This window comes from Natator depressus, chromosome 10, assembly GCF_965152275.1.
Source record: "Natator depressus isolate rNatDep1 chromosome 10, rNatDep2.hap1, whole genome shotgun sequence".
Lineage (NCBI taxonomy): Eukaryota > Metazoa > Chordata > Testudines > Cheloniidae > Natator > Natator depressus.
The window spans coordinates 84,122,440-84,139,232 of NC_134243.1; the positions used below are offsets into that span (position 1 = coordinate 84,122,440).

The following is a 16,793-nucleotide window of genomic DNA, read 5'->3' on the forward strand; positions in this document are numbered from 1 at the left end:
TGAGTAGCTCCAAGTGTGGTTTAAAAAAAATACTATAAAGAATAATCATGGTTTGGGAGGGAACTGTACTATACAAACAGCAGCAGCCTACAGTGTGCTAGGCTAGGTTACCCCATAAGGCTTTTCCACCTCTGTGCTCTATGAATCTGAGAGGCACTGTATCAAATCCTTTCCTCCAGCTCCAGGGCTCTGTGTGCCTCCCCTTCCACCATACCAGGTTTCCTCTTTTCCCCCCTCTCACACACACCTTCCCCTCTCACCAGGGACCTGAATTTCTAATGTGAAAAAACATTGACAAATCTTTCAGTCCTCGTTCATGCAACATAAAGGTCTGGTCTATGCTTTAAAGTTTTGCTAGCATATCAGTAACTGATATAGCTATACTAGCAAATGCTTTAGTGTAGACGTATCAGCCAAAAAAGTCCTTTTGCCATTATAGCTTATTTCATTCGCGGGACTGTTATAAGCTATACTAGCAAAAGAACTCTTTTGCCAGTGCAAGGTGCATCTCTACTAACTATACTAACAAACCCTTTTTAGTATAGACAAGGCCAAAGAAGCAACAAAGGGCACAAACTGAATTTATTTTCCTTGGTAGGTCACATTTAAGCTTATCAGTAGAGAGGCAGGTTGAGATGCAAGATGTATCACACGCACACTCTGATTTGTATATGTCTGAGGCACCAAAACCTGAATTTACGTGAAATCTTATTTTTTTTAGTATCCATTTTCTATCAGTTTGCTGAAGAAGGAGGAATGTTAGGAAATCCTAAATTATGTATGTGCAAGATTAACATGTTTTTAAAACCCATAAATGGGCTGTAAAAGGTCCTTTAAAAATCAATTGATTGTTTTTCTGTATGGTGCTGGAAGGAAAATATTGCAGACCCATACAGCCCATGACAATGTTTGATAACATTCTAACCTGTGTCACTATCATCACATCTGGCATTGGGAAGTAGGTTCCCTCATTGATAACTCACTTCTTCTTTTTCTACCCCAGGGGAAGGGTCTGGTAACATTAATGACCCCAACAAGGAGATGCTAGCAAAGACTGAAGTTTCTCTTACACTGACTAATAAATTTGATGTTCCTGGTGATGAGAATGCTGAAATGGATGCAAGGACAATCCTGCTGAAGTGAGTGATGGGTAATGGCCTGTAGCAGTCGTCACTTAAATAAGCGAGCATTAGGATATGAATTGTGTGGGTTGGACTATGAAGAAAAAGGCAACAGTGATGTCAGGAAATGATAGAATAAATTAATCCAAGCCTGTTAAAGTGCACATAGCTTGTAGCCAGGGCCCCTAGATTTTGTGGCCAGTGAATTTGTTTCAGGAAAACCCCATTGCCAAAGCATAGTACTGGAGAATTTAAGGTTTATCATTTTTAAAAAGGGTCTCCAGTTTTCATGATTGTGAAGAAAATCTTCCAAACACAAGCTGAGTGTAACTGATACAGTGAAGTCTGATAGTGTCCATACAAAGTCTGAAACAAGAGCTCTGAAATGTGTGAATGACCTTTTATTGATCTTGAATAAATTTTAACTCTGAAGCCACTGATGTCAATTTTAACTGTGGACATAGTTAACTAACTCACAGTAGATCATTTTAGCAGAAACACCCCGCCCCCAGATCACTTCTCTCGTGCAGTTCTGTGTTATCAATACAAAATTTGAGACACATTGAAAATTTCGGGGAGGGGAAATGTACAATATATGTAATAGGTTTCAGAGTAGCAGCCGTGTTAGTCTGTATTCGCAAAAAGAAAAGGAGTACTAGTGGCACCTTAGAGACTAACCAATTTATTTGAGCATAAGCTTTCGTGGAATGCATCTGATGAAGTGAGCTGTAGCTCACGAAAGCTTATGCTCAAATAAATTGGTTAGTCTCTAAGATGCCACTAGTACTCCTTTTCTTTTTGCGAATATATGTAATACTTACTCACATGTTAAATTCAACACAAGAAATACTGTACTTTTGCATTCGTCACTTTCATATTGAATTCAGTAAAAACCTTAAGGCAGATTCTCTGCTGTGCCTCTTGGGAGGTGCAGACTGCAGGAGCAGGGAACACAAGTGGTAATTTACAGGGTTTTCCCCACAGCTGCCAATCACCTGCTCTAGCAGTATTGTAAACCCCAAAAGTTAAAATATCATGAGTCAGACCACAAAACATGAGGTTGGCCTCAAAATTATGAGGTTCTTCTAAACAGAAATCACATTTTTAATCTCTTCTGATTTTGAATTTCCCTTCTCTTCCCCCCCCCCCCCCCCCGTTTGTATGAGATTGTGAGAAGATTGGAGCTAGCTCATTGGCACACATGCACATTGATTGATTTGATTCTAGCTCAGTTTGCTTCTCTGAAATCCATACCTGCCAACATCTTGTGATTAAAAAAGTACATTACACAAACTTGTATTAAAGGGCTACCTGGTGGTGCAGAGGTTTTCCACGTTCTCTCAAAATTCTAGTTAGTTAATTTTGTTCCTCCATCTATACATCTGTTAATTATGTCGTCGTCCCCCACCCCCGCACATCAACTCTGCACCCTCACTCCCAAATCAATTTTGTGTCCCCTTTGACCTCACATCTGCCCCATATCTACCTCAGTCTGCTCATCCAGCCATATCTTTCCCTTCCCTTTGCCCCCTCCTTCAGTAAATCTCTGTTCCTTTTGCAGCAGTGGTGGCTCTTCACTCACAACCCTTCCCAAACTAAGGGGGCATCTCCAGCAAGGATCCTCTTCTCTCCTTTCTAGGCCTGGTGTTGTTGGGATAGAGAAGAGGAGGGAGGAATAGAGAGAAGCCAGTCCATTTGTAAAAGGGTGGGGGAGGGAGCAGAGCCACCCTCAGCAGCCATCTTTTTCTGCTTCCTCTTCCCTTCTTGTGAAAATGGTGTCCCCTGTTTCCCTTCCGTTGTCTTCTACCGAAAACTTCTGTCAGATCCTGAGAAATAGGGATGAGCTCTGACCGCTTGATGCGGTAGGTTTGATTGGCTTTCTTCCCCAAGATATGAGGAAGTGGAAAAGGCAGCTAGTCAGAGGGGATTTTCCCCTCGACAGGTGTGAAAATTAAATTAAGCCTGGAGCTTTTTGCATCATCATGAAGCCACCTGATTCTGGGACCAGAATTGCATTAATTACAATAAAATGGGGAGAGCTGGCAATAATGTTTCACTTGCTCCACTGGTACACACCTATGATGAGGCTGCATTGTTGGAGGCATGGTTCTCCCATATCACCCTGGGGATGGGGGCTGTTTCTGTCCCCTTTCAGCTGCCAGAGCAGCATAAAGGAGCTTTCACGAGGGCAGAATCTACCACTTTACACTGAGAACTTACTTGAAGCTGCCACAGAATGTCCAGTTCTTCTTCAACTTTGTGTCAGCATGGATCCCACTATAGTTAAGCATGTGCATCATGCATGCAAGAACAGATGTTTGTTTTATTTATTTATTTTTGGCTAGCAGTTTCTGTCAGGGCCACGCCTGCACCCTTTGCTGCTTCCTTGTGCTTCCATATGAGGTCATAAAGGCTGGGCAGCCTCACCCTCCCTCCCTTAGTTCCCTTTTACTGCCTGTGACAGCAAGGCAGAACCTGGTGGGGTCCTATCTGTTGATAGCACTCTAGTGAGCTATTTCTGAAGAAAACCTCTGAAAATCTTCAGAACTCCTTTCAATACTTACTTTTACCTAGCTTCAACTTAAAATCCTCAATTTGGACTGAAATCCATCAAACAGACTCTAGTTCCCATGTAATTTCCTCTCCTCTTCCATACAGATCCCCTGTACAACGTGGTAGAATTTAAATTGGGTTTCCTACTTTGCCTGTTCTGTAACAGACTCACCCTGCTGAAGGATGGTCACAGCAGATGCTTTTTCTGCTTGGGTGAGGTGCACATCCCTAGCAGATGTTTAGTCTGCTTTTTGTGCTCAGCTTGAACCAGAAAGTCGCACAACTTAAGCTCTGTTTCTTAGAGCAGTTGATGAGAGTGGTGTCCGACTCAGAAATCCTGGAACAAAGCTGTCTGGAACCACTAAGACCAGCACCACGAGCATGCTGCCAGGCAGCTGGGCTATACCCAAGACGCTGTTGGGGAAATCAGTACTGAGTAAACCACTGGTACAGCGTCACAATAGCCTAAGATGGAATCATAAGAGCACCAAAGTCGGTGGGGGGGGCGTCCTTCCATGCTGGGAGGCCTGGGAAGACCTCAAAGGAGAAGTCCTTCAAAACATGCCAGACATCATCAGATAAGAGGGAGGAGTGAGTGGTGCAGCATGGTCCACTGGTATTGGTACCTGTGCTGGAAACTGCGCCAACAGCACTGTCACTTATGCCAGTCTTGACTTCTATATCAGCACCTACTTACAAACCAGCACAGACACTTCAGTCAATGGGACTAGATGCAGAAATGCTTTTGTCACAGAGATGCCTGCCGATACTGAGGAGTCCCTGTTGGCACCACAAGAGAGATACTATTCATCAGCATCACAGGGGTACACTTTCTTCCTGGCACTGAGTTGGGAATTGTCCCCTGTACAATCCATGGGCAGCACTACTGGAAGGGTGGAGGAGCCCTTTGACCCACAGCCATAGGAGTGTCAGTGGCTAGGCCAACCTGCAGAACACCTACCCCTATGGGATGCCACCATGCCATTCTGGAGGTATTAGGGACAACCCACTAGAGCTCTTTTTCCTGCAGGGAAAAAGAGAAGATCATCCTCTCCCACAGCTTCATCAGTTAAACCCCAAGCATCAGAACACCAGGAAGAGCAGTAACTTGGTCTGCTGACACACCACTGCCGAAGGGCCTCTTCTCTTCATCACACAATGAGGCAGTTGCCTCAGCTCTGGAACTGACACTAGATGGTTTTAAGGCTTTTCAAGACCTCTTACTGAGGATTGCAGACACACTTGAGATCGAGACTTTGGTCATAGTACAGAAGTCACACAGGTTCTTTGATGTTGTCTGTCCAATGCATGTTACCCTCTTAGACCCTGCCAAGGCATTATAGTAAGTGATGGATACTGCAACTCCAACAGCAAAAAGGATAGAAACATACTATCAGGTACTTCTATCCAGACTTAAGTATTTTTACACTCGCACTCATCCTGGATTGCTTGTGGTAGTTTTGGGCATCCAAGAAAAGTCCTGCTCAACCAAGAGCGCTCCCAAAGACAAAGATCAGAAGTGATTGGATTTGTTGGGGAGGAAATCATACTCATCTGCTTCGTTTCAGTGAAGGGTAGGTAGCTGTCAGGCCCTTTTATCTAAATATGTTTTCCTCACATGTGACAATCTTGATGCTAGTCCCAAAACTTCCTTATGAGGCTAGAAAGGAAATGAAGGATATTGTGTAAGAGGGAGAGTTAGTAGCAAACAGGTCCTTACAGGCTGCAGTGGATGCTGCAGTTACTGTAATTAGAACCATGGCCACAGCTGTGACTGTGAGAGGACACCATGGTTCCAGCTTCAGGTATTCCCTCGGAAATGTAAGCCACCATCGAAGATCTGCTGTTTGAAGGCTTGGAGAGTTTCATGAAGAAAATAGTGCATCACACTCACTCAAAGACTCTAACATGACCCAGAGATCCTTAGGCATGTACAGTTCGGGCATGTTGGAAAATGTATTCCCCTTCCCCCCCCCAACAACAGCAGCAGCAACAGATGTCTTCATACCACAGGCATGTGAAGTACCAGCCACAGAAGCAGTCTTTTTATAACAGAGGACACCAGTCTTCTCACCCTTCAACTTTACACACTGCTCAGTCTTCACAGCAGCAGGTTCAACACATCAGTCAAGAGCTGCACCAGAAGCAGTCAATTCAACACCCTCTTTGAAACTGCTTTGTCCCATTCCACCGCTTATGGTCAGACATTACTGTGGACAGGTGGGTATTAGACACCATTATCCTATCCACCTCCCTTCCCCATCCCTTTTCAGGGACCCTTCTGACAAGAGCCTTTCACAAGCAGAAATGGCCTCATAGCTCCAGATAGGAGCAATAGAAGACATTCCACGGGAAGAGGATTGTACTCCCGATATTTTCTTGTTCTGAAAGAGAAAGGGGTGTTTGTCCTACCCTAGACCTGAGGAGACTCAACAAATATACATGCCACCTCAGATTCAGGATGATACTTGTTGCCATCATTCCAGTGCTCCAAGCACAAGACTGGTTCTCAGCTCTCAACTTACAGGATGCCTATGTCCATGTTGCCGTTCATCTGGGCCACAGGAAGTACCTCAGATTCAAGATTGGGCACAACCACTACCATTAGAGTTCTGCCTCTTGGACTCTCTAAAGCACCAAGAGCGTTCACCAAGTGTCTAGAGGTAGTAGCTGCACATCTCAGGAAACAAAAGATTCTTGGAGTAGATGCAGACATGTATTCCACTTGGGTGTGTGCATTCCCAGTGCACCAGAGCTAGAGACTTTTGCCTCGCACTATCCATAGAGGGGCAGTGCTTGTGTCTCCTGGCTGTGGCCCCTTCCCTGGCTATATGAGGCAGCACTGTCCCAACCCCTCTCAGTTCCTTTTCACTGTCCATGGCTGGAGTTGGAACTCTGTGTGGCTGTATTATCTCAACCTCACATTTAGTCTTCGCCTAGTTTATTGTATACAGTTAGTTTGTTAGTTAGAAGTAAGTAGATAGTGTTCCGGGGTGATGCCCGCACTAGAATTTAAACATTGTCCTTCATGTGGAGGAGCAATCCCCAATAGCGACCCCCAACGTGGGGCTTGCGTTGTCTTGAAGAGTGTTGTTTGTTCTGTGTGACGGGTTGGGTCACAGAGACCCCCTTGGGACTGTCACCTGATGTGCTGAGACTACCCCTGAGCCTGTTTTCCCTGCCAGCTTGGGACTTCAGTATCCTGTCTTGCTGAGTCAGACATGATAGCCTGCTACAAACACAGACCCAGGTCTGAACCACGTCCCCCACAAGCTGCAGACTTAACTGAAAACGGTTTAGAAAGTGCTCCTGTCTCTAGCACCCTGACACCCAGCTCCCAATGGGATCCAAACCCCAAATAACTCAGTTTTACTCTGTATAAAGCTTATACAGGGTAAACTCATAAATTGTCTGCCCTCTGTAACACTGAGAGAGAGATATGTACAGCTGTTTGCTCCTCCAGGAATTAATTACTTACTCTGGGTTAATTTATAAGCAAAAAGTGATTTTATTAAGAATAAAAAGTAGGATGTAAGTGGTTCCAAGTAATAACAGACAGAACCAAGTAAGTTACCAAGCAAAATAAAACAAAAACAGACAAGTCTAAGCCTAATACAGTAAGAAACTGAATGCAGGTAAATCTCACCCTCAGGGATGTTCCAGTAAGCTGCTTTCACAGACTAGACTCCTTTCTAGTCTGGGCCCAGTCCTTGTTCCCGCTCAGGTGGTACCTAGGGGATTTCTCATGACTGCAGCCCCTCTGTTCTGTTCCACCCCCTTTTATTACCTTCGGCACAAGGCAGGAATCTTTTGTCTCTTTGAGTGCCCACCCCTCCTTCTAAATGGAAAAGCACCAGGTTTAAGATGGATTCCAGTACCAGGTGACATGGTCACGTGTCCTATGAGACCCCAAGCCTTTATTCTTCCCAATTTGACTCACAGGAAGGCTTACAATTAAATAGAGCCATCTACAGTCAGTTGTCCTAGTTGATGGGAGCCATCAAGATTCTAAACCACCATTAATGGCCCACACTTTGCATAACCACAATAGGACCTCAGAGTTATATTTTATATTCCTAGTTTCAGATACAAGAATGATACATTCATACAAATAGGATGAACACACTCAGTAGATTATAAGCTTTGAAACAATACCTTACAAGAGACCTTTTACATGAAGCATATTCCAGTTACATTATATTCACACTCATTAGCATATTTTCATAAAATCCCCAACAGCGACCCCCACACACGGGGCTTGTGTTGTTTGATCTGCAGATTGTTCAAGAAGTAGACTCAGGTGGAATGGGACCTCTGCCTCAAGCAGCATCTGCTTGAACAGGCTATGCAGCCTGATCCGGTACTGAGGCTCTTCTTGGGTTGAAGATTGCCCTTGGGCTTGGAGAGGTTGCAACCAATTCATCTAGTCACAAAGGTCAGCCACCAGGTTTGCCGTGACATTATCGGGAACAGTATCTACGCAAGATAATGTCATGGCAAACCTGGTGGCTGACCTTTGTGACTTTGTCCTCACCCATAACTATTTCACATTTGGGGACAATATATACCTTTAAGTCAGTGGCACTGCTGTGGATATGCACATGGCCCCACAGTATGCTAACATTTTTATGGCTGACTTAGAACAACGCTTCCTCAGCTCTCGTCCCCTAATGCCCCTACTCTACTTGCGCTACATTGATGACATCTTCGTCGTCTGGACCCGTGGAAAAGAAGCCCTTGAGGAATTCCACCATGATTTCAACAATTTCCATCCCACCATCAACCTTAGCCTAGACCAGTCCACACAAGCGGTCCATTTCCTGGACATTATTGTGCTAATAAGCGATGGTCACATAAACACCACCCTATACCGGAAACCTACTGACCGCTATACTTACCTACATGCCTCCAGCTTCCATCCAGGACACACCACACGATCCATTGTCGACAGCCAAGCCGTAAGATACAACCGCATTTGCTCCAATCCCTCAGACAGAGACAAACATCTACAAGATCTCTATCAAGTATTCTTAAAACTACAATGCCCACCTGCTGACGTGAAAAAACAGATTGACAGAGCCAAAAGAGCACCCAGAAGTCACCTACTACAGGACAGGCCCAACAAAGAAAATAACAGAATGCCACTAGCTGTCACCTTCAGCCCCCAACGAAAACCTCTCCAGCGCATCACCAAAGATTTGCAACCTATCCTGAGAAATGATCCCTCGCTCTCACAGATCTTAGGAGACAGACCAGTCCTCACTTACAGACAGCCCCCCAGCCTGAAGCAAATACTCACCAGCAACCACACACCACACCACAAAAACACAACAAAAACACTATCCTTGCAACAAAGCCCGATGCCAACTCTGTCCACATATTTATTCAAGTGACACCATCATAGGACCTAATCACATTAGCCACGCCATCAGGGGCTCGTTCACCTGCACATCTACCAGTGTGATATATGCCATCATGTGCCAGCAATGCCTCTCTGCCATGTACATTGGCCAAACCAGACAGTCTCTACGCAAAAGAATAAATGGACACAAATCTGACATCAGGAATCATAACATTCAACCTCTGTGGCCAGTAGGAGAACACTTCAACCTCTGTGGCCACTCAGTAAAAGATTTAAGGGTGGCAATTTTGCAACAGAAAAGCTTCAAAAACAGACTCCAACGAGAAACTGCTGAGCTTGAATTAATAGGCAAACTAGATACCATTAACTTGGGTTTGAAGAGAGACTGGGAGTGGCTGGGTCATTACACATATTGAATCTATTTTCTTGAATATCCTCACACCTTCTTGTCGACTGTCTAAATGGGCCATCTTGATTATCACAACAAAAGTTTTTTTTCTCCTGCTGATAATAGCTCATCTTAACTAATTAGCCTCTCACAGTTTGTATGGTAACTTCCAACTTATCTGTGTGTGTGTGTGTGTGTGTGTGTGTGTATATATATATATATATCTATATCTTACTATATGTTCCATTCTGTGCATCCGATGAAGTGAGCTGTAGCTCACGAAAGCTTATGCTCTAATAAATTTTTTAGTCTCTAAGGTGCTACAAGTACTCCTGTTCTTTTAGTGGTTCACTGTGGCAAATTGCCGGTACGATTATGATGGGTCCCGCGCTTCCTCCTCTTGGGGGGCAGGGAGGGTTCAGGGCGCAGTTTCCTGCCCCTGAACTAGGGTTTTTACTGTCCCACTAGTAACCCAGAGAAGGGTAGTGGAGAGGGAGGGACCCAGGCCCGCCCTCTACTCCAGGTCCCAGCCCAGGGGCCCGAGGGATAGTGATAAACCACTCGAACTAGTGCTTCCTTCCCCTGGGCTACTTCCCTCTCCTGCTCTTAAGCTTGTGGGGCTTCCTACACTCTCTCTCTTCCCCTTGGGTCTTGGTCTTCTAACCAGCCACGGCACTTCTCCAAACTCTCCTCTGCTCCAACTCCTTCCCCTGACTGATTGAAACGGGGTTTTTATCAGGTGACTAGCTTCAGGTGCTCTAATTGGCTTCAGATGCTTTTAATTAATGTATAGAAACCTTTCTTCCCTCTACAGGGAATAAGGCTTCTCCTCATCCTGGGACTTACATAACGCTCCTATATCACTCTCCTGTTGCCCTCTGGCCATGCTGTATCACATTCACATACTTGCTGACAATACCACCGCAATGTACTGTGTGAACAAATGAGGAGAAGCACATTCCAGGTTACTCTGCCTAGAGGCAATCAACTTGTGGCAATTCTGCACTGAAGTCACTCTGGTGGCAGTCGTCTTGCAAGGGGTGCAAAATCGTCTCACGGACCAACTAAGCAGGGTTTTCTCCCTGAGCCACAAGCAGTCCCTGAATGTGAGTGTCCTCCGAGTCATCACCACAATTGAATCATAGAATCATAGAATATCAGGGTTGGAAGGGACCTCAGGAGGTCATCTAGTCCAACCCCCTGCTCAAAGCAGGATCAATCCCCAATTAAATCATCCCAGCCAGGGCTTTGTCAAGCCTGACCTTAAAAACTTCTAAGGAAGGAGATTCCACCACCTCCCTAGGTAACGCATTCCAGCGTTTCACCACGCTCCTAGTGAAAAAGTTTTTCCTAATATCCAACCTAAACCTCCCCCACTGCAACTTGAGACCACTACTCCTTGTCCTGTCCTCTTCTACCACTGAGAACAGTCTAGAACCATCCTCTTTAGAACCACCTCTCAGGTAGTTGAAAGCAGCTATCAAATCCCCCCTCATTCTTCTCTTCTGCAGACTAAACAATCCCAGTTCCCTCAGCCTTTCCTCATAAGTCATGTGTTCCAGACCCCTAATCATTTTTGTTGCCCTTCGCTGGACTCTCTCCAATTTATCCACATCCTTCTTGTAGTGCGGGGCCCAAAACTGGACACAGTACTCCAGATGAGGCCTCACCAATGTCGAATAGAGGGGAACAATCACATCCCTCGATCTGCTGGCTATGCCCCTACTTATACATCCAAAATGCTATTGGCCTTCTTGGCAACAAGGGCACACTGTTGACTCATATCCAGCTTCTCGTCCACTGTAACCCATAGGTCCTTTTCTGCAGAACTGCTGCCTAGCCATTCGGTCCCTAGTCTGTAGCGGTGCATTGGGTTCTTCCGTCCTAAGTGCAGGACCCTGCACTTATCCTTGTTGAACCTCATCAGATTTCTTTTGGCCCAGTCCTCCAATTTGTCTAGGTCCCTCTGTATCCTATCCCTGCCCTCCAGCGTATCTACCACTCCTCCTAGTTTAGTATCATCCGCAAATTTGCTGAGAGTGCAATCCACACCATCCTCCAGATCCTTTATGAAGATATTGAACAAAACCATCCCCAGGACCGACCCTTGGGGCACTCCACTTGATACCGGCTGCCAACTAGACATGGAGCTATTGATCACTACCCGTTGAGCCCGACAATCTAGCCATCTTTCTACCCACCTTATAGTGCATTCATCCAGCCCATACTTCTTTAACTTGCTGACAAGAATACTGTGGGAGACCGTGTCAAAAGCTTTGCTAATGTCAAGAAACAATGCATCCACTGCTTTCCCTTCATCCACAGAACCAGTAATCTCATCATAGAAGGCGATTAGATTAGTCAGACATGACCTTCCCTTGGTGAATCCATGCTGACTGTTCCTGATCACTTTCCTCTCGTGTAAGTGCTTCAGGATTGATTCCTTGAGGACCTGCTCCGTGATTTTTCCGGGGACTGAGATGAGACTGACTGGCCTGTAGTTCCCAGGATCCTCCTTCTTCCCTTTTTTAAAGATTGGCACTACATTAGCCTTTTTCCAGTCATCCGGGACTTCCCCCGTTCGCCATGAGTTTTCAAAGATAATGGCCAATGGCTCTGCAATCACAGACGCCAATTCCTTTAGCACTCTTGGATGCAATGCGTCCGGCCCCATGGACTTGTGCACGTCCAGCTTTTCTAAATAGTCCCTAACCACCTCTTTCTCCACAGAGGGCTGGCCACCTACTCCCCATGCTGTGATGCCCAGCGCAGCAGTCTGGGAGCTGACCTTGTTCGTGAAGACAGAGGCAAAAAAAGCATTGAGTACATTAGCTTTTTTCACATCCTCTGTCACTAGGTTGCCTCCCTCATTCAGTAAGGGGCCCACACTTTCCTTGGCTTTCTCCTTGTTGCCAACATACCTGAAGAAACCCTTCTTGTTACTCTTAACATCTCTTGCTAGCTGCAGCTCCAGGTGTGATTTGGCCCTCCTGATTTCATTCCTACATGCCCGAGCAATATTTTTATACTCTTCCCTGGTCATTTGTCCAATCTTCCACTTCTTGTAAGCTTTTTTTTTATGTTTAAGATCTGCAAGGATTTCACCGTTAAGCCAAGCTGGTCGCCTGCCATATTTACTATTCTTTCGACACATTGGGGTGGTTTGTCCCTGTAACCTCAATAGGGATTCCTTGAAATACAGCCAGCTCTCCTGGACTCCTTTCCCCTTCATGTTATTCCCCCAGGGGATCCTACCCATCAGTTCCCTGAGGGAGTCGAAGTCTGCTTTCCTGCGGTCCAGGGTCCGTATTCTGCTGCTTACCTTCCTTCCCTGTGTCAGGATCCTGAACTCAACCAGCTCATGGTCACTGCCTCCCAGATTCCCATCCACTTTTGCTTCCCCCACTAATTCTTCCCGGTTTGTGAGCAGCAGGTCAAGAAAAGCTCCCCCTCTAGTTGGCTCCTCTAGCACTTGCACCAGGAAATTGTCCCCTACATTTTCCAAAAACTTCCTGGATTGTCTATGCACCGCTGTAGTGCTCTCCCAGCAGATATCAGGAAGATTAAAGTCACCCATGAGAACCAGGGCATGTGATCTAGTAGCTTCTGCGAGTTGCCAGAAGAAAGCCTCATCCACCTCATCCCCCTGGTCCGGTGGTCTATAGCAGACTCCCACCACTACATCACCCTTGTTGCTCACGCTTCTAAACTTAATCCAGAGACACTCAGGTTTTTCTGCAGTTTCATACCGGAGCTCTGAGCAGTCATACTGCTCCCTTACATACAGTGCTACTCCCCCATCTTTTCTGCCCTGCCTGTCCTTCCTGAACAGTTTATAACCATCCATGACAGTACTCCAGTCATGTGAGTTATCCCACCAAGTCTCTGTTATTCCTGTCACGTCATAATTCCTTGACATCACCAGGACCTCCAGTTCTCCCTGCTTGTTTCCAAGGCTTTGTGCATTTGTATATAGGCACTTGAGATAACCTGCTGATCGCCCCCCATTCTCAGTATGAGGTAGGAGCCCTCCCCTCACAGACGTTCCTGCCTGTGCTTCCTCCCGGTATCCTGCTTTCCCACTTACCTCAGGGCTTTGGTCTCCTTCCCCCAGTGAACCTAGTTTAAAGCCCTCCTCACTAGGTTAGCCAGCCTGCTCGCAAAGATGCTCTTCCCTCTCTTTGTTAGGTGGAGCCCGTCTCTGCCCAGCACTCCTCCTTCATGGAACACCATCCCATTGTCAAAGAATCCAAAGCCTTCTCTCCGACACCACCTGCGTAGCCAGTCGTTGACTTCCACGATTCGACAGTCCCTACCCCGTCCTTTTCCTTCCACGGGGAGGATGGACGAGAACACCACTTGCGCCTCAAACTCCTTTATCCTTCTTCCCAGAGCCACGTAGTCTGCAGTGATCCGCTCAAGGTCATTCTAATTGACCTGTTTGCGACGAGGGAAAACAAAGTGTCACCTATTCTGCTCACCGGGGCCTCACTCCGGGCTCCCTCTCCAATGCCTTCCACTGCAGCTGGTAGTCGGCTCTTCTATGTGCCTTTCCCCCCTACTCCAGGCATTCCTCAGGTCATCCTCAAGCTCAAGGTGGATCAGGCCAAGCTCATCCTCATTGCTCCAGCGAGGCTGAGACAGTGCTGGTTCCCAGACTTCCTTGCTCTGTCATTCCAGTCTCCCATACCGCTTCCTCTCCATCCCAACCTGCTCACTCAGAACCATGGCCACGCAGCCTCCATCCTGCGATTAGTTCTCTGCACCTTAGGGAATGGCTGCTGCATGGCAAAATAAAGAGGAAGAGCAGTGCTCAGCAGCTGTCCAACCAGGCCTACTCAGCAGCACTGGGATGGCCTACTTAGCGAAGTGGAAGAGGTTCTCAGGGTGATCTTTGGTGTGCAGGACCCAACCAACAGGGGTTTCCATCCAGGAAGTCTTGGAGTACATGCTACATCTTCAGAAATGGGGCCTTGCGCTCAGTTCCCTGAGAGTGCATTTGGCAGCAATATCAGCATTTCATCCCCCTATTCAAGGGAAATCAGTTTTTTCCAATGCCATGGCGACGAGATTTCTGAAAGGACTTCTCCACTTACATCCTCTGGTTTGCAAGATGGGCCCCCCTTTTAAGCCCCTTGCTTCCTGTCCGCTGCCCCTCCTCTCCTGTCTCAGAAAACCCCATTCCTGATAGCCATCACATCTGCAAGAAGGATGCAAGAGTTGCAGGCCCTGATGGCTGAGCCGCCTTACACTCATAGATTCATAGATATTTAGGTCAGAAGGGACCATTATGATCATCTAGTCTGACCTCCTGCACAACGCAGGCCACAGAATTTCACCCACCACTCCTGCAAAAAACCTCACACCTAAATCTGTGCTATTGAAGTCCTCAAATTGTAGTTTAATGACTTCAAGGAGCAGAGAATCCTCCAGCAAGTGACCCGTGCCCCATACTACAGAGGAAGGCGAAAAACCTCCAGGGCCTCTTCCAATCTGCCCTGGAGGAAAATTCCTTCCCAACCCCAAATATGGCGATCAGCTAAACCCTGAGCATATGGGCAAGATTCATCAGCCAGATACTACAGAATGCTCCAAGGACAAAGTAATACAACCACACCCAAAGTTTTTATCCAGGAGGTCTCTCAGTTTCATCTATCGGGGGTAGCCATGTTAGTCTGTATCCACAAAAACAACAAGGAGTCCAGTGACACCTTAAAGACTAACAGCTTTATTTGAGCATAAGCTTTTGCAGAGCCAAGAAGTGAGGTTTTTACCCACGAAAGCTTATGCTCAAATAAATCTGTTAGTCTTTAGGGTGCCACCGGACTCCTTGTTGTTCCAGTTTCATCTGAATCAGGCAGTGTATTTACCTGTGTTTTGTCCCTAAGCTGCATTCCTCTCCGGAGGAACAGTACCTCCACCATCTGGATGTCAGGTGAGGTCTAGCCTTTTATCTATACAGGACTAGACTAGTCCTGCGTCACCTCGCCTGTTGGTGTCACATGCAGACCGCATGAATGGGCATGCAGTCTTGGCACAGACTCTGTCCAGATGGCTAACATCCTGTATCAAGACTGCATATGAAATAGCTTCAGTTGTACCTACTCAGCAGACACGGGCTCACTCCATGAGGGCACAAGAGACGTCGATAGCATTCCTCAGTGACGTTTCCATACTGGACATTTGCAAGGTGGCCATGTGGTCATCCATACATACTGTAAAACCCTATGTACCAATTGTGCCCTCTGCCAGTTGGCCCAGAGCAGTCACTGGGTCACACATACTATCCCTGAAGCCCTAAGGCCTTCCATGTAGCTCCTTGCGCTTGCTGCAATCTCTGCATACTATACTCTAGTTCAGTTGCAGTCAGCCTTCTCACACCCCGTGGTGGTGAGATTTCTCAAGGGACTTGAGCATGCATGCCCCCGGTTAGAGACCCGTCTCCTACTTGTGACCTCACCATCATTTTACAGCTTACGGAACCCCCATTTGAACCTCCTTCAGAATGCTCCTTATATCATCTCACTATCAAGACAGCCTTTTTAGTAGCCATTATATCGTCCCAGAGAGTCAGCATGATCCAAGCTTTCATGGGTGGACTGCTGTATACACCTTTCCATAGAGAGAAAGTGGTAATGAAACCACGTCCTAAATTCATTCCAAGGGTAGTGTTGGAATTCCATTTGTACCAGTCAGTCTCCCAAAACCACATTCCTTTTTGGGAGAAGAGAAATTCCATTCTCTAGATGTTTCCATGTTCAATGGGACAAACCTTTTAGACCCTCTCTCCCTGCCTCTTTGTAGCCATGCTGGTTAGCTCTAAAGGTGAGGCAATTTCTTCTCAGTGATTGCAAAGTGGATTTCTCAGTGTGCCTCCAACTGTTACCAATTAGTGGCAAGTCCTATCCTATAAATTTCAGGGCACACTCCACCAGAGCTCAGGCAACATCTTTGGCCTGCTTGAGAAACCTACCGATTTCTGAGATATGTAAGGCAGCCACTTGGAGTAACCCAGTGACCTTTCATAAACCATTATGCACTTGATGTAGCAGCCAGAGCAAAAGCTAGTTTCGCAGTAGCTGTGCTCCAGTCATTTTGTGGCTGATATGGCTGTGACTCCCTCCCAGCTCTGTGCATGCCATTCAGCTAGAGTGGGATTCACTCTGACACATTCAAAAAATAAAATAGTTACCTACCCTACAGTAACTAGTTCTTTGAGTTGCTGTGGTCAGTGTGGCTCCCACAACCCATCCTCCAACCCTGCTGTTGGAGTCATCAGCTACCATGGGCTTTGAAATGCCAGAGAACGAAGCAACGGGCTGTGCCAGGCCACCTGGTCTTTATTTCCTTGTATGGGAGCGCTGGGAGG

At 46.4% G+C, this 16,793-nt stretch overlaps 1 protein-coding gene across 1 annotated transcript in view; it reads left to right on the forward strand.

Moving 5' to 3' along the window:
• IQGAP1 (IQ motif containing GTPase activating protein 1) overlaps positions 1-16,793 on the forward strand; it is a 168,317-nt gene that overhangs the window by 134,226 nt on the left and 17,298 nt on the right. The window contains exon 32 of the mRNA XM_074966741.1: positions 1,004-1,139. Coding sequence (XP_074822842.1) covers positions 1,004-1,139 — 136 coding nt within the window. The remainder of the gene's footprint in view (positions 1-1,003; positions 1,140-16,793) is intronic.